The sequence below is a fragment of the Chiloscyllium plagiosum genome, unplaced genomic scaffold (genome assembly GCF_037043375.1).
Source record: "Chiloscyllium plagiosum isolate Xiang-an unplaced genomic scaffold, Cpla_swu_hap1 HiC_scaffold_16, whole genome shotgun sequence".
NCBI classification, from domain to species: domain Eukaryota; kingdom Metazoa; phylum Chordata; class Chondrichthyes; order Orectolobiformes; family Hemiscylliidae; genus Chiloscyllium; species Chiloscyllium plagiosum.
The window spans coordinates 37,668,433-37,687,070 of NW_028270154.1; the positions used below are offsets into that span (position 1 = coordinate 37,668,433).

The 18,638-nt window shown below is 40.5% G+C and overlaps 1 protein-coding gene across 1 annotated transcript in view; it reads left to right on the top strand.

Annotated features, from left to right (window-relative positions):
• The first annotated feature begins 4,495 nt into the window (after positions 1 to 4,495).
• The window catches only part of tgfbi (transforming growth factor, beta-induced), a 61,446-nt gene continuing 47,303 nt past the window's right edge, over positions 4,496 to 18,638 (top strand). The window contains exons 1-2 of the mRNA XM_043703488.2: positions 4,496 to 4,703; positions 5,179 to 5,277. Coding sequence (XP_043559423.1) covers positions 4,585 to 4,703; positions 5,179 to 5,277 — 218 coding nt within the window. The 5' untranslated portion in view covers positions 4,496 to 4,584. The remainder of the gene's footprint in view (positions 4,704 to 5,178; positions 5,278 to 18,638) is intronic.

Sequence of the window (18,638 nt, forward strand, 5' to 3'; positions counted from 1 at the left end):
CCCTTCACCAGGAATGAGGCTTCTGAGCCGAGGGGGTAGAGAGATAAATGGGAGGGGAGTGGGGCTGGGGGGAAGGTAGCTGACAGTGTGATAGGTAGATGGAAGTAGGGATAATAGTGAGAGGTTGGAGAGGAGGATGGAGCTTATAAGTGGGAAGGAAGATGGACAGGTGGGACAGGTCATGAGGGTGGTGCAGAGTTGGAAGGTTGGAGCTGGGGTAAGGTGAGGGGAGGGGAATTGAGGAAACTGGTGAAGTCTACATTGATGCCATTGAGTTGGAGGGTACCAAGGCGGAAGGTGAGGCGTTCTTCCTCCTAGCGTCAAACACGCAAGTCCTGTTAATGGCTGAAACAGTGTGAAAGTTGAAATGAGATCAAGGATGATGATGTGGCGAAGCTGGTGGTTTGTTGATGGGTGGACAAAGGGTGCAGGAGAATAGTGTCCATGGAGGATGCAGGGATGCAGGGATGAAGAGGGTTACATGAGAACCCAGAGAAACAAGTGGTGATCCTGTGTTGCTGGGTAACTACTTTGACTTTCATGTCAGAACTTGGCACCAGCTAATTTCTAAAGGTAGCAGAGGAGAATTGGGAGCAGCATTGAGATGAGGCAGGTTGGGCTAATACTGAGTTGCAAATTCGTGGAAATAAGGTAGTTGATACTCATGAACAAGACTTTGACCTCACTGTTTAAATGTTAAGGGGACATTTAGAACTTTATTTCTTGACATCAGAATCCTGATTTTTTTTCATTTTCACCATGTTTTCACAGCTGTCACCATTGGTAACACTGTTCAAGGGATTAGAAAATTCTGCCCATTGACTGAGTTTTTATGATGGCTGGAGGAAGACTTTTATGCAATGCTGGAAAGAACAAAAACTCTTGCTTCACAATTAAATTTAGAATTTCCTTTAAACCCATTGACCAAAATTTTTGCTCTTCAAGTTTCCATATTTCTCTACAATGGCACCTCAATATGGAACCTTTAATTTCTAAAATGTTTTAAAGTTTCTGAATGGGGATGTTTGCGCAACAATATGCAGCTTTAAAATATCTCCTCCTTTTATAGCAATGGGATTGTGAAAGTTTGGTGGGATAATCCTGAGGCTAACACAGCCTTTCCCTGTCTTAGTGAGTAACAGCAGCTATCATAGACCATTTCTCCTTTTCAACGTGTGCCCTTATAATACAGAGACCCACAAACAGCAAGATGTTGGTTGCTTTTCTGCACAATGTCTGTCTATCTCTGTGAATAAATACTTAATTTTGTTTTTTTCTTAAACTTCTGCCTGGCTAAGTACAAAGTTTGTGCGAAGATTTGTAGCCCGGGTGCTCGTTGCTGTGGTTCTGTTCGCCGAGCTGGAAGTTTTTGTTGCAAACGTTTCGTCCCCTGGCTAGGCGACATCATCATTGCTTGGGAGCCTCCTGCGAAGCCCTTCTTTGATGTTTCCTCCGGTGTTTATAGTGGTCTGTCCCTGCTGCTTCCGGTTGTCAGTTTCAGCTGTCCGCTGTAGTGGTTGGTATATTGGGTCCAGGTCGATGTGTTTGTTGATGGAGTTTGTGGATGAATGCTATGCCTCTAGGAATTCCCTGGCTGTTCTCTGTCTGGCTTGCCCTATGATAGTAGTGTTGTCCCAGTCGAATTCATGTTGCTTGTTGTCTGCGTGTGTGGCTACTAAGGATAGCTGGTCGTGTCGTTTCGTGGCTAGTTGATGTTCATGTATGCGGATTGTTAGCTCTCTTCCTGTTTGTCCTATACAGTGTTTTGTGCAGTCCTTCCATGGTATTTTGTACACTACATTAGTTTTGCTCATGTTGGGTATCGGGTCCTTCGTTCTGGTGTGTTGTTGTCTGAGCGTGGCTGTTGGTTTGTGTGCCGTTATGAGTCCTAGGGGTCGCAGTAGTCTGGCTGTCAGTTCCGAGATGCTCCTGATGTACGATAGTGTTGCTAGTCCTTTTGGTTGTGGTATGTCCTCATTCCGTGGTCTTTCTCTTAGGCATCTGTTGATGAAGTTGCGCGGGTATCCGTTTTTGGCGAATACCTTGTATAGGTGTTCCTCTTCTTCTTTTTGCAGTTCTGGTGTACTGCAGTGTGTTGTGGCCCTTTTGAATAGTGTCCTGATGCAGCTTCGTTTGTGTGTGTTGGGGTGGTTACTTTCATAGTTTAGGACTTGGTCTGTGTGTGTGGCTTTCCTGTATACCCTTGCAGTGAATTCTCCGTTGGGTATTCTCTGTACCATCACGTCTAGGAATGGGAGTTGGCTATCCTTTTCTTCTTCTCTCGTGAATCGGATTCCTGTGAGTGTGGCGTTGATGATCCGGTGTGTTTTTTCTATTTCCATGTTTTTAATGATTACAAACGTGTCATCGACATATCTGACCCAGAGTTTAGGTTGAATTTGTGGTAGGACTGTTTGTTCTAACCTTTGCATAACTGCCTCTGCTATGAGTCCCGAGATTGGTGATCCCATGGGTGTTCCGTTGATTTGTTCATATATCTGGTTGTTGAATGTGAAGTGTGTTGTGAGGCACAAGTCCAGTAGTTTAAGTATGCCGTCTTTGTTGATAGGTTCAGCGTTCTGTTTTCTGTTCTGTATGTCCAGTAGGTTGGCTATTGTTTCTCTGGCTAGGGTTTTGTCAATCGAAGTGAACAGTGCCGTCACGTCGAATGATATCATGGTTTCTTCTAATGTAGTGTACAAAATACCATGCAAGGACTGCACAAAACACTATATAGGACAAACAGGAAGACAGCTAACAATCCGCATACATGAACATCAACTAGCCACGAAACGACACGACCAGCTATCCTTAGTAGCCACACACGCAGAAGCGCTTCGCAGGAGGCTCCCAAGCACTGATGATGTCGCCTAGCCAGGGGACGAAACGTTTGCAACAAAAACTTCCAGCTTGGCTAAGTACACTTTTGATAAATGCAAATCCTCCCTTGACTGCAGAAAGATGGATAATTACAAAGTTTCGAGTCCAGTGACCCTTCCTTAGTACAGACTTGAAACATTAGCTCTATTTTCTCTCCACAGGTGCTGCCAGACTGGCTGTGTTTCTCCAGCAATTTCTGTTTTGCTTTCAGATCTCCAGCATCCACAGTTGTTTGTTTTATTTTATTTATAAGTTCTGCTTTATTGTTGTTTCCTGCGCTGTTCTTTCACCTGCTGTTACCAACTGTTACCACAGTCTGTGATTGTCAATTAGTTACGTTTAGGAACAGTATTGATACAGACTGCAGCAGGCACAGTGATTACCTTTTAATGAACATTGTTTTTAACTAAATACAGGACCAGGACATGAAGCACTGACTTGGGCCCATTTTCCACTATTCTGGTAATTATCATCCATCATTGATGCTGAGAACCTTAAACCTTTTAACAATAGTGGGACCCATTAACGATGGGGGTTGTAGCCTATTAGGAAGAATGAGATCCAGACCTGGTGGTGAGGGGAGGTGAAGCAGTGCCTGGTTGTGTTGGGGCTAAGCAGGTCAGATACCTTGGAGTAAAGATTGATGGTGAATGCTCCAATCCCCAAAATTCTTCAGGTATGGACCTGGATCCAGAGACTAGGCACTGAACTTCTTAACCTGTCAGTTGTTGACTTCAGGAAGCTGTCAGGTTAGTAATGCTCAACTGGTCAACAACAGTTTAAAGTTCAAAAGTACAATGACAATGAAGCTAGTAACATCTTGATCATAAGTTCCTAACCCATTCCATGGATCTGATAGGTCATCTCCCTATCACAGTTGAAGCTAGATATGGACAATATGGAGAACGTTTGGGTTGGGAAACACATTTCTGACAACTTAACCCCTGACAGAACGATGAGTCATCTCTTTTTCTCAATTAAAATTCAGACCATTTTGTATATAATTAGGGAAATTACAAAGATCCAAAAGCAGGAATTCTGGTTGATTATTCGCTGTGTGACCTCAGGCAACGATGCTAAATCTCATACCTCACCATCTCTCCAGCTCACACCAGCTAATTCAGCACAAACCAAATAATAAATCTGGGTTCACAGCTCTAACTGTTCAAAACATAAACCTGCTGAAACAACAGGGGACCCTGACATAAATCTTGATATTATTCTTAATCTTAGCTACAAGCTTTCTTTGTTCAATGTATTTACTGGCAGATCATGCTCGAAGTGCTGAGTGATCTACTCCTATTCCCGATGGCACTATAATTTTACTGCCCCATTTTTTCTCATAAACTTTTATGTTATACGTTCATTTCCACGTGTAATGCTATCGTCTTTAAAACTTCTGTTTCACATATTTTAATCTCAAAAGTTTAGAACTTAGGAAAACATTCTGCCTGAGCAAAGCAAACAGAAAGAAAGAAAGAGGTTTCTTTAAAGTTTAGATGAAAGAACTGTGAGCTGCTTCCCCCAGCCGGTGGGGTCCTGACCTGCCCACTGGTTACACCACTGAGATTTTGCATGTTTACTGCTCCTCTCCGCCCCTTGAGCTCAGGGCTCTATAAAATGTAGCTCTGTTAAAATCAGCCTATTATCTCAGGAGACTGCTTGGATTGTGGAGGCGAAAGAAGTCTGAAGACTTTGGTCAGCATGAAGTATTCAGTTGTATTTAGTTTATCTTTAGTTTTAGTTTGCATTGCTCTGACAAGTGCTATATTACCTTACAAACAAGTATTACAGCACAGTAGAATCAGAGGCAAACAGCGAGGGTAAGCCAATTCTCAAAGAAAGTTTGATAAACTTTTTTTTGAACTTACTGTATATCTTATCTTTATCTAATTTTAATACAAATGTGACCAACAGCGTTGCACTATATTAGTAAATGCAAATATTCTAAACTGCATGTAAGAGAGCTAATAAACTTGATTCAAAGAGAACTAATGAATCTGACTTGCTCATTCAAACTATATTGTAAAGTCAGGAGTTTAAGCTTGTTCTTTGTTTAAAAATTTAAAACCTCAATGAAATTGCAGAACAGTAGTGGCAATGTTTCCTTGCTTTGTACATAGTTTTTAAAATAAGTAAAAATTGAATTTGATGTGACAGTCTTTAATTTAGTCTTGACTTGAAACAATGGCTCCATTGAATAGCTATACAGCAGATGGATTATGCAGTTACTGCTTCTTGGGCAACCTCTAGTTACTGTTCTTTGCTATAAAAAGAAAAATGTATGTTCTTCCACAGCCCCAATGTATGTGCTATGCAACAAGTAGCAGGATCCAACAAGAAATACTTTACCAACTGCAAGCAGTGGTACCATCGGAAAATCTGTGGCAAACCAACGTAAGTTTTACACAGGTTTAATTCGATCCTAAATACCTGCATAAAGTTAAAAATCTTTTGCACAATTTTATGTTTTTGGTTTATGATCACAAGTTGGTGGTTAAAGTGACCTGGTTAAAATTCAGGAATCATTGCTTTGATATTTTTGTCAAAAGTTTTTTTCTCTGTATGGATTTTTGAGTAATCTAATTTTTCATATCAGCAAAAAAAGATGAAAAGCTATACATTTTAAATACTTGGAAGAAATTGCATGTAAGAAGTATGCACATTGATAACTGAAAATAAAATCAACTATATTATGTTTTGTCTCATTTTCCCAGGTCTTATCTTTAAATTATGAATGGAAGGTCCTAATCAGACCTGTATCAGTATAGGTAAATTATAAAGGAAGTTTGATGATGGGCTTTGTGTTTTGCATAGTGAGGTATGATCTTCTAAGGTCACAATAAAGGTTTCATTCTCATCTGTCTGGACATTATCGTCACAGCTGCAATAAAAATGCAGAGTTGCAGAATGGAATTTTTGTACAGGAAATGAATATCCACTGTATATGCTTTGGATGTAATATCTTAGCACCTAAGAGTGTAGTGATTTTGGGACAAATACAGGAAGCTGTGGTAAATGACTTGCAGTGTGAAATTTTGACTAATTGCCCTTTGTCACTGGAACTCAAAAGTTTTTTGAGTTAAGTCTGGCTCCAGACAGCACAAGGCTCATGGTGCCACTCACATCAGCAGGCCACTGAAGAAGGAAAATGAGATCTGATTTCGTGGAACGTTTAAGGCTAAATTGAATCAATATGATACAGATGATGTAAAGGAAACCTTGTGGGTTTGTTCCACAATATTTGCATGATGAAAGGACAGATGTTTCTGGTCCTTCAGCATGTTTTACAACTTCACACTAATATGCAGACTTTTCAATCAGCTTATTTTGAATTCTGTACAGAAAATCTTTGCAATTTTTTTTATACTCACGTAGTGACATTGTCATTAGAAACAAATGATCTAAAGAGAGAAAAATGTTTCCTGATGATGACACTCCAGCATACTGGTCAATTCACTATTAACTATGTAGGAGCAAATTACTGCAGATGCTGGAATCTGTACTAAAAACAAAAAAAAAGCTGGACATCCCAGTGGGTCAGGCAGCATCCATGGAGAGAAAGCAAGCTAACAATTCGAGTCTAGATGACTCTCTTCTTAAGGAGCTGAAGTGAATTTCAGCTTTGAAGAATTATCTAGACTCAACATTCACTTTCTTCCTTTCTGTGGATGCTGCCTGACCAGCTGTGATCTCCAGCTTTCTTCATTGTCATTACTAACCATAGTAGGAGAAGAGTGTGTGATGAGAAAACACACAAGATTTTATCCATTTGTCAAATAATCAAAATGTAATCTATTTTTGTGATTGTATAAGTAGCTCCTCATGCATTATTTCTAATGTTGATGTGCACATGTACAAATTACATGATCCAGGAACTCTTAAATCTACTTCAGTTTTTAGGTTTTAAAGAATCAAGAAAAGTGAGAGGATTTCATAGAACCCCTACAGTGTGGAAACAGGCCATTTGGCCTATTGAGTCCACACCAACCTCTGAAGAGCAACCCACCCACAACCCTGTAACCCTACATTTCCCATGGCTAACCCACTGAGCCTGCACATTCCTGGGCACTCTGGGCAATTTAACATAGCCAATCCACCTAACATGCGTAGCTTTGGACTGTGGAAGGAAACCGGAGCACCTGGAGGAAACCCAAGCAGACATAGGGAGAACATGCAAATTCCACACAGGCAGTTGCTTAAGACTTAAATCGAACCCAGGTCCCTGGTGCTGTGAAGTAGCAGTGCCAACCACAGAGCCACGGTGCCACCCCTTGGATTCTGGATTTGTTAGATAATAGCTCTGTCCTAGAACCTGTTTATATTTCAGCTGTCATGAACTATACTATGACTGAGATTTGCATTAGTCTTATTGTTTCCTAGAGTGAAACCTTTTATAAAGCAGGGAAAACTTGTAATGTGAAAAATCAGTTGAATGACACAACAACGCCATCACATCATAGAAATACTAGCAAAGTCAGGCAAATTGATTCATTAAGTGGTTTGCTTCATTTATTACATGAAGAATGAGTTCAGAAATATCAAAAATGTCAACCATATAAATTTTAACCACCACAAGGAAACTATAGCCAGTACACCAATCTAACCAGGGCGTGCAATTAAAATGTAGCTCTGAGACATTCACAGTGCATTCTCTATATCACTAATTTACTTAACATTTGTAATTATTTAATTTTTTTAAAGTGATTGACATTGTGAATTTTTTTTCTAAAGAAAATAGCACAGGACACCCTTCCTTCCTTCAGATTTAAACTCAGCACTGACCACACAAAATTCGAAACTATTACTCTGGTTAGCAGTTAGGCACAAACCTTGAAGGACTTTCAACTGGTGACTACTTCTTTTTTACTAGGAAAAGGGATGATTTACAATTGAATATTTAAAAATAATTGCCTGCCAGCGATTTTTGTGGCACAATATTCAGTTAGGCTTTGAAATGGGTGATCGCGGCCTCTGTCCAAAACAAACAAGTGAGAATCATGTTATATTGGCTTGAATGATCCGAATGCCAATTGGGTGTAATGTGAAAGCGCAGTCATGCTACTAGAGCTCTATTTGTAATTGGACATTGATCAGTCATAGAATCCCTACAGTGTGGAAAGAAGCCATTTGGCCCATTGAGTTTGCACCAACCCTCTGAAGAGCATTCCATCCAGGCCCGGCACCACTTTATTCATGTAACCTCAGATTTAATGTGGCTAAAACCCAACTGACTGCACATTCCTGAACACCACAGGGCAATTTCAGCATGGCTAATCCACTGTGGGATGAAACCAGAATAGCCGGTGGAACACCATGCAGACATGGGGAAAACATGTACACTCTACACAGACAGTCACCCAATGTGGAATCAAATCTAGGTTCCTGATGCTGTGAGACAGCAGTGCTAACCACTGTGGCACATGACAGCCAGTCAATCTAGAGTTACTTAATCAAAGCTTCTCAGAAAATAGTTCAGATCACTTTTAGAATTTGTTTTTGCTTTTGGTGGATGGTGGGAGAATGCAGACGAAGGACAGTTATTGCTCCATATGTTCTCTTGCTCTGTTGGACTTTCTTATTTTTTTGTTAAATAATTGAAACCATTTTTAGTACATTGGTAACTGGTTTAAAATTGAACTGTAGCCCATGACTAATATTGCGACTATCGCTGTTTGTAATGGGGATATTTCATGGGTACTTGGAACACCACTTATTTCAGATGGCAGACATTTTACTGTGCAAATTCTGGACTTATGATATTATTGGAACTCTGGTTGTAATTTCAGGGACAAATGCATGCCATACACTGATTATCCAACTGACCAGCCTTTTAGCAGCCTAATTAGTGGCCTTTTCATGAATGCTCTTCCTGGCTCCACAAAGATACTGGAGCTCACTGTTAGATTGGGCTCACTGCTTCCAATGTTCTTTCTCACCAAATTCCCTGCCCAGCACTTTTACCTTTTTCTTACACTTCGTATACCCTCAGGACCTGTCTGCTGGCAAGTACAGTGTTTATAGCATACAACATTATTCTGGATCCCAGAAGACAGTGAATTTCTCCATAAGGTGCAGTCATCCTGCCGCAAGAAAATGAGATCTGAAGTGCAAAAATCCTTGAGTGCATATTGGTGGAATGACAATTAAAATCTTTTGATGCTCTTTCTTAACATTTGATAGTCTTTTCAGCTCTTTCTGCTTTATAAGTATCTTTTGCTGATGTGCTGTTACTTTTCTTAGCTTTCAAAATTCCTCTTTTTTTTTTAACTAATAATTCAGACTGGCTAATTTTCTGAGCAAATGACCGCAAACATCTATGCAGTAAATCAGCAAAGTGCCATTCTTTGTGAGAAATGCTAAATTTAATAGATGATTGAAACATGGAAGTCAATATTGCTAAGACCGATCTAGTCCTCACATGCCCACTAAATAAAACATTTCGCAGATGGACGGATGAATCTCAAATTAGCATGAGTCACTTCCTTTTATGTGAACTGACTCATTTCATGCACTCTGCATAATCTGTCTGGTCCTGAAAATTATGAAAAGCTGTTTGCTACTATCATCTAATGTGAGGGATAGTTTAATAAAAATGGAGTTAACTTTTAAGTATAATGATAGTGTCTGAAATGGTTAACCAAGAACTTCAGATTAGAAACGACGGGGGGACTGTGTGGAAGTGGTCTGAAGCAACCACTTTATTGTAATTGGTGATAAACTTCCAAATAGGCAAATATCACAGTTAAGCATGTCTGACTATTGCCAATTGTTGCTGTGACATTTGGGAAATGAAAATGTTCCAACAATCCAGTGGAATCAGCAATCACAGTTAATAATATTTGTATAATGCAACCTAAAGTATATAAACCAAACTGATGTATTTAGTCTTTCCATTTGAAGGACGGGGAGCTCCCCTAAAGTATTTAACCCTAAACCTAATCATTAAGTCATTGCAACCCTTGGAAATTTACTGTGTGCAAATTGGCAGCTGTGTTTCCTACACTATAATAGGTTTACAACAGTTGTTCATTGACATTCTGAGGTCATGAAAATTAAAATATAAATACAAGTCTTTCTTTCAGTGTTTATTGTTGAAAGCAAAGACTGAAAGGTTTCAATTATTGTATTTATATGTCCTGTAAAACCAGTCATCAGCACTTAGACTGGGATATGGCTGCAGACTTGTTTGCAGATGAGTTCCATGAGTTAATGTAAGTGGTAGTTGTTGGACATTTGTGGCTTCATCATTACAGTTATAAGTTTAATTCACATTTAATTACATGATAAATATTACAAGCATTTTTCCTTTTTAATCTCTGTTATACAAATTAATGTTTGCTAAGGTCATGTTTAGATGATGCTTTTAAAGTATGACTTAACTCCAAAAATAGTTATTTCTGGTCCATGTGTGGTAGAATGCATCCTGAAAAGTGACATGGCAGTGGTGCATGTAGTAATCTCAGCAAAATGGACACACTTTTCTCCTTTTTCACAGCTAACATTTCCACCTATTATACAAATCTGTCACTCCTTCGCCAGCATTATCACTGCCTTTGTGTTTTGCTCTGGGCCAATCACTATTTGTTCCAACTGTCCCTCTATCACTTGTAAAAAAAACCATAGTTTTACATTTCCTTCCTCTTCTGATGAAGAGTCAGACCAGACTCAAAATGTTCACTGTATTTCTCCCTTCACAAGTGCTGCCAGACTTGCTGAGTTTGTCCAGCATTTTCTGTATCTATTTCAGATTTCCGGCATCTGCCCAATTTTGTCACCCTAGTATTCAGTTCTACTGCAGTTAATAATGTTGAATATCAAAACAAATTGGAAGTGTGGTGCTGGAAAACCACAGCAGGTCAGGCAGCATCCGAAGAGCAGGAAAATCGATGTTTCGGACATAAGTCCTTCAGGAATGATTGCCCAGTGGTTGTTCAGCTGGTGAATTGGTTCTTGAGACAACCACTAACTTCTGCCCATGGTGTTTCAGAGTTGGTGATTGAATTTTGATATCCTGCCTGATATAAAGCAGCACAGTTATAGATATGGCAGAAAAGTGTAATTGAAGACCCAAGTTAAAAATCTCTCAACACCAGGTTATAGTCCAACAGGTTTATTTGGAAGTGTAAGCTTTCAGAGCGTCGCTCCTTCATCAGGTAGTTGTGGAGGTTAAGATCATGCTCACAGAATTTATAGCCAAAGGAGTCCAGTGTCATGGAAATGAGATACAGTGAACAATCTTAGATTAAAACTTTCATTTTTTATAATAGGATGTGGTGGTTTCTCTTCTTTGATATGTAAATGCAAGGTTACTCTTCTGTTCTAACCTTGTCAAACCACTACAACAGAATGTATAAAATCTTAGAATGAAATGGTGTAATTATTTGACATCAGCTGTTTATAATTACACTCTATTTCCAAGAGCTTGACAGTTTTTTAGAGATTAATAGCTTGCTATTGTTTAGTCTTCCTAACCTTCCACAACAGTTTTGCTAAGCATCACTTTGCTAATGAAGACTAAGATTTTATGATTGAGCAAAAGGAATTCAAATTAAGTTTAACTGATAATTCAGGTTGGTAAGCCTTAGTAAGTTCTATGGTCGCTATCTAACACCTTTGAAAGTTTCACGTACTTCATGGTATAGTCACATAGTACTTGTAGTTGCACAGACATCTTCACCACAAGCACAGGTAGTTCTTCTGTAACAGTGGTCGTGTTCTTGTGCAACCCCATATTATAGAAAAATAGTGTTTTTGAAACAGCGCCTATAGTGTTGACAATGTAATTGCGTTACAGACAACACACGTTCTAAAAGTGCGCTTTAGAAACAGTGTCCCCAATTTGTCAATTGTGTTATAGTGAATTTCTGTTAATGAAACACACGTTTTGGTAGAATGACTAGTTCTATATTATACAGTATATGGAATAGCACAGCAAACAATTTGGCCCATCATTTCTATACCAGGGTAAAAAATGTTGTCATTACATAGTGTTTAACATCACTAATATTTGAAACAACTCTATAGTCAAGGAAGTTTTGTGTAAATTACCACAAACTACTTTTAATTCAGTCACTTATTAAGAATGATGTAGAGGAGCCAGTGTTGGACAGGGGTGGACAATGTTAAAAATCACACTACACCAGGTTATAGTCCTACAGGTTTATTTGGAAGCACTAGCTTTCAGAGCACTGCTCCTTCAACATGAAGGAGCAGCACTCCAAAAGCTAGTACTTCCAAATAAACCTGTTGGACTAATAACTTGGTGTAGTGTGATTTAAAACTTATTCAGAAATCTCACAGACAATCAAACACTGAAACAATTGATTCATTTTATTGCATGTAGCAACCAGAAAATGACCCCTCAAGTCCGCAAATTAAGCCGCACAACTCAACCGAGCTATTATCCGATTAATAATGGAATTTAGCTACAATTCCAACTAAAAGCATCTGTCTCTGTTCAGGATTTGATCCTTATGCAGGGCGGTCCTTTGAAGTGCTACTACTGATGAATCCTGAAGTTGAATTCTTGTAGGATTTCTGTTATGTGAAGTTTTTGAAGTGACATTATTAATGATCCTTTAGATCCTTCATCCATAATACTGGTTACACTTCTGGCTGCAGTTTGCCGCCTTTATCAGGAGTAGCTCATCTGTTCCTTGTCACATTAAATGTTAACTGTCTGTTCAAAAGACCGACTGTCCTACCATTAACCTCAGAACATTCCATATGCTGGCAAATTTAATTGATAATTGTTATTAGGCAGTAAATTATCTCTTCGTCTCCTAGGAAGCAGCTTGTTTAGGTTGCTTTGACTCCTTCCCAGGGATGGTTAATTAGCATGTTGCTTTTAATTCCTTTTATAACTGTTTCTCCTTGTCCCTTTCAAGTCAGGAAGCGATTTATTCCAGAAAAAGTTATTGCTGATTCTTTCAATCTCTGAAAAGTTATTAATGTTCTGAAATTTGCAGTATCACAATGTCCTTTTGAAATGTTGGGCTAAATCTTGGTTAGGTGTGAGTTGCCTCAAAATGTTTGGAGTGTTTCTCACTGTGAAGCCTCGTGAGATTTCTTGCTATATCTTACCAAACAAATTAACTACCTGGCCCACCCCATGGCATTCATCACATCAGTTCTATTTCCATCTTGCCATACACATTCCCGGAACAAATCACAACTCAGCAGATATCCACCAAAAGATCTGCATTCCTTGTGTCTCACCATCTTTAAAAGACACCCAGACGAGCACTGTCATTCCAAAGCTACCCTGTTTGTGGAAATTTTTGGGGCAGCACGGTGGCTCAGTGGTTAGCACTGCTGCCTCACACCGCCAGGGACCCGGGTTTAATTACTGCCTCGGGCAACTGTCTGTGTGGAGCTTGCACATTCTCCCTGTGTCTGCGTGAGTTTCCTCTGGGTGCTCTGGTTTCCTCCCACAGTCCAAAGATGTGCAGGTTAGGTGAATTGGCCACACTAAATTGCCTGTAATGTTAGGTGGATTAGTCAAGGGTAATGGGTCTGCATGGATTGCTCTTTGGAGGGTCGGTGTTGACTTGTTGGGCCGAAGGGCCTGTTTCCACACTGTAGGTAATCTAATTTTCTGATAAGTGGGAGATAGCACCATAATTCTCCAATAGGCGCCTGGAAGTTCTGGTCAAGGAGGTGTTGCAAAGGACAGGAGGCCTCTTCCCAGAGGACAAACAGAGAAGACCACCAGAACCTGGCAGCCTAGTCTGAGATCACCACCCTGGTCAGTGCTATACCCACAGTGCAAGTTCAAAGACTGCTGCAGTTGTGCAAGGGGTAAGTGTCACACACTCCTCACTGGTTTCTTCCACTCACTGGATCTTTGCTACTGAACATACTTGCTGAGGACTCTCACTATTGCCTGCAACATCTTTGCTCATTCAATCTCTCCAACCAATACCTCCCATACCACTAACCATGCATGACCTCTGCACTGCCAACTCACTCCTTTGGAATACTTCACCAACTTTTGCCCACCTTGTGAGCAGAGACCAGGTACCTGCTTAGCGACAGACGGAGGATTAGCAACACCATAGTGTTTAACTTGGTCCACATGCAGTGAGATGGAGAGGAGTGGCAGACAGGTACGTGGAATGAATGGCCCTCATTGCCCAGAAGTGTGGCAGTGCAGTGTGGAATGTAACCATCTCGCTGCCTCCATGGACAGGTTGGTGGCTGCCATGGACATCCAAGTCTGGCACCCTGAGGGTCTACTGGAAAAGACCACATACCCACACTCTAGTGCTCTATCCATTGGCCCTCTGTACAAAGGCACAGTAACAGAAACATGGGAATGGTAGATGAGCACTACAAGTGCTCATCCCTCACAAGGAGAAAGAGAAATTCCACTCTGCATGCTCCACTGATCCTTCACTCGGCAAGAAGACCCTCTGCATGTCTGTGCCACCCCTGGGGTTGTTTGTCCAAATCTCCAGGATCAACAGGGTCCACTGCTGAGCAGTGACCCTCCGCACCAACTATGGAACCAGAGAAGACATCAAAGTGTAATGGGAAGGATAGGAAAGGGAACTTATTGAAAGCACTTTTGTGGCACAGGTGACAATGCAGTACATGCCAGTTGGCACTTTTCTATAACTGACACTGTGTTGGCTTTATATCTGGTTGTTTGCCCCCTTTTCCCACTCCGCCCCGCCCCACACCAAAGCCATAGCCACAACTGTGCCAGTGTAATGCTTAACTTCATTGCCATTAAGGATGTATAATTGATCAATATTTGTGTTGAGAAACTGCTGCAGCTTATGGAAGCAAGAGAAACAAGACTTAAACAGGGCAATAAATCCTGCTGACAGCATTGCTCCTCATCCTACAGCATCCCTATTCTTCCTCTGGCCTGCGTCCAAAAATGTCAGTCAGAATGAGCCTGTTTGTGATGTCTAGGGCAGGGAGATACATGGAGCTGATACTTAAACATGACCAGGGATCGGCACAGTGATAGGCCTGTGTAAGGATCTGTGAGTATTGTTTTCTTTTAATGTTTTCTCACATAATTGGGTCTTGCAGTCTCCAACCTCAAAGAGTGAGTCACTTATCTTGGTCACTGTAGTTTGGTCATTTTATTTCTCATTGTGCACTTTCCAGCATGATGGACAGTGACAATGAGTGTTCTTTTGCCAGTGGATTCCAGTCTCTGCCTCTAAATGTTGGTGATACCTCAAACATCTGAATCCTTTTCTTGGTAGCTCCTTCCATTGCAGTCCGCAGGTCCACATCCAGCTTCTGCGTTAGCCCACCATTCACCCCCAGCCCACTGTATGAGTTGACCGTGCCAGGTACAAATGTGCACTGTCCCATACTTGAAGTCAGGGTTCTCCCGGCTGTGGATGAGCCACCGTCATCTGTGACTATCTTCCCATTGAGGGTTTATTGTATCACCCCTGGCAAACACTGTTGTTCCTTCACAATAGTTATCCCCCTCATCACCCTGCCATGCTGGCAATTCTGAAGCACAAATTCTTAGAGTCTTCATCCCATGGCAACAGACTCCTCTTGTACATCCCAAATCTTTCTCTGGTTAGTTCCATGGACTGATTGAGTTCCACTCCTTTCAATGATGTAACCAAATAGCCACAGATGAGAAGTACCCAGCCCCCGAAGTGGTGGATACTTATCTCAGACTGCTATCCCACCCCTCCCTACTCTCTTGAACAGCCCACTTATGGAGCCACAGGACAGCCTGTGTCCCACTCCCCAAACTGTAAAAACACAGACCCTTTCAATGATAGCGTGACTATGGTCAATCACTTGGACTGATGTGGGAGGCTGTCCTTGACTTCCAGTGTTTGGACCCTCTGATTGAGAGGTACCTCCATGGACATCACTGTGGACCACTCTGCTAAAAGTTTCAAAATGTTATTGATTGCTGCACATGCATATGCTGCCGTTACATGGATCAAGCGTGAGATTGGTGTAGCACAATGCAACTTGTATGACCCCTGGCTTGAGGACTGCTGAACAGCAAGGCAAGCTGCCTGATTATGTGACTGCACTAAAGGGCACAAGGAAAAGTACATATGCTGTGAGCATGCAGGTAGGCTCTGATGTAAGCAAGTACTAACAGAACAACTGAGTAACACCAAAATACAGCCATTTCCAACCTGAGAGCTCAGTGCCCACCCATGAGTACAAGTATCCTAATAGCAGCCTTCCAATGCTAGTTGCTAGTATACCCTGTAATGTGAGTCTGTATCTATGGTCACCTACAAAGGTATTAGGCAGGTGCCATTCTGTTCCTGTGAGGATGCTTTTCTGGTCATAAGCAATATAGAGATCCTTTGAAGCAAGCTATGAGTTGAAGTCACCAGGTACCTGCTCTCAATTCCATGCTGAGATTTATTGAAGTCTAATTCATTTGGCATATGTGGCAGGGTAGGAAGCTCAATAGTCATGAAGTAACTTGGACTTAACATTTGAGGTTGGGGACTGCAAGACCCAATTATGTGAGAAAACATTAAAAGAAAACAATACTCACTTGAAGTAGCAAGCAGTTTAACAAGCAATAATGTCTTATATTTGGCAACTTGCTAGAGTGCAAAACTTATCTCACCAAAGCATAAAAGATGGCGCAAGATACTGTCAGTATCAAGTTATGGCTTGCAAGGCCTCTTGTCTGATTCTGCCACAAATCTTGTCATAACCATCAGATTTCTAAAATTCTACTTTTAGTCCATTTTATGAAGTTATTGTCTAATATCTAGTAGGGGGAGGCTATGATGTAGTGGCAATATTAATGGTCCGGTCATCCAAAACCCCAACTTAATATTCTGGGGTTATGAGATTGAATCTCAAAATTGACAGAAGGTGAAATTTGAACTCAATAAAAAATGTAACTTTTTAAAAAGCTGGCCTAATGACAATTGTGTAACAACTGTAAATTTTCATCTAGTTTACTAATATCCTTCAGGGAAGGAAGAAATCTGCCATCTGTACCTGGTATGGCCTACATATGACTCCAGACCCACTGCAAAATGGCTGACTCTTAATGGATAACTCTGGGCAGCCAGAGATGGGCAGTAAATACTGACCTGATCAGTGATTCCCACATCCCATGGACTAATAATTTCAAAAATGCAGGAAGGCAAGTCCAACACACAGAATGGTAATGACCAGATTTAATGTTGATTTGAAGGTTAAATATCAAATTGGATATGTGGGAATCTCATTTGTTCTACCTTGAAATCTTTGACATTTAGCTACTTTATTGTCTTTTTCAAAGGTTGATGTATGCATCCAACATCATGACATTTCCAATTGGGATAACTGTCATGTCCGACAGTTTCTAAAACAGATTCATTACTATGTCTTGGTAGCCACCCAATTAATACCTTGAGGTTATGTCATTGACATGTCATATAATTTTAAGGATAACCAACTTCTCAAGATAAATGAGAAAAATCTCTTTTTGGTTTCTCCCCAAAATATATCACAAGCATCATTTAGTAAAATTAATATTAATAGCACATCTGCAGCACACAGACTATTGCACCAAGACAAAGTGCACAACTGAAAACAATGGAGATGTTGACTAGAAATGGAGATTCTGTACATCCCACAGGAATGAACTCCTGTTAGAGAAAACCAAAGTGGCCAAGAGGACAAGATGTCTTAAATCATGCAGAGGAAAACTGCTCTGTATGGAGAAACCAATGATAATAACCACAGCTATATGTACATTGAGTCAGAACATTTCTCATTTAGCAAATATCTTTACTCCCTGGTGGCTGTGGTTGTTTAAGTTCACGATGTTTGGAATACTGAACTCCTGTGAGCTTTGCTGGAGCATAAGTTCTCATATTTCCCCCTGTCGTAGTGTTTGATATAGCAAAGCTGCCAGGTGTGAATGTGACAAGCTTTGTCTCTATAGCTTATAGAAACATTAATTCGTTGTTGGTATAAAAACCTATCTTATGGATTAATGTTTTCTTCAGCAATTTTACATCAAAAATAGTGCATTCCAAAATTAAATACCTGGATACAAGTGTTTGAAATGTGGGTGAAAACAGAGAGAAGGTGGAAAATCAATGTTGCTTCCATACATTTTGCAGTTGGATGACCTAATTTACACATGTGTAAGCTACTATTAAATTGAGCAGATGCGTATTTTAGGTGATGATGGCACAAAGTAGAGCAGGAATCCGTTCAATATTTAAGTGAGCCTTCTGCATTGATGCCCAGACCTACTTGCAAAACCAGTTAAAGGTAGGTGGAGCTTGTATTTCTAACAAATGGGAAAAATGCAAAAAGGGCTGCCTGAAAGGTATCATCTGTTTTGCTTATCAATTGTATCAAATTTCATAACACTATTCGGGAAAGAGCTGAATGAAGAAGAAATTATGTGCAAAGCATCACTGATAGCATTATATGTGGATTTTTTTATTTGGCTCAGGATTCTAAGGTACAGCTGCAGATTATCATAAATTCATGGATTTACCATAGAAGCCTCTGGACCAGGAGGCTGGGTACCACCTGCTCCAGAATGTGTAATAACCTTTCTCTGAATAGGTTGATTAGAAAAATAGAGGACTGCAGATGCTGGAGATCAGTGCCTAGAGTGTGGTGCTGGAAAAGCACAGCAGGTCAGGCAGCATCTGAAGAGCAGGAGAATTGACATTTCAGGCATAAGCCCTTCATCAGGAATCCCGTTGATTCTCCTGCCTATCAGATGCTGCCTGACCTGCTGTGCTTTTCCAGCACCACACTCTCAACACTGATTA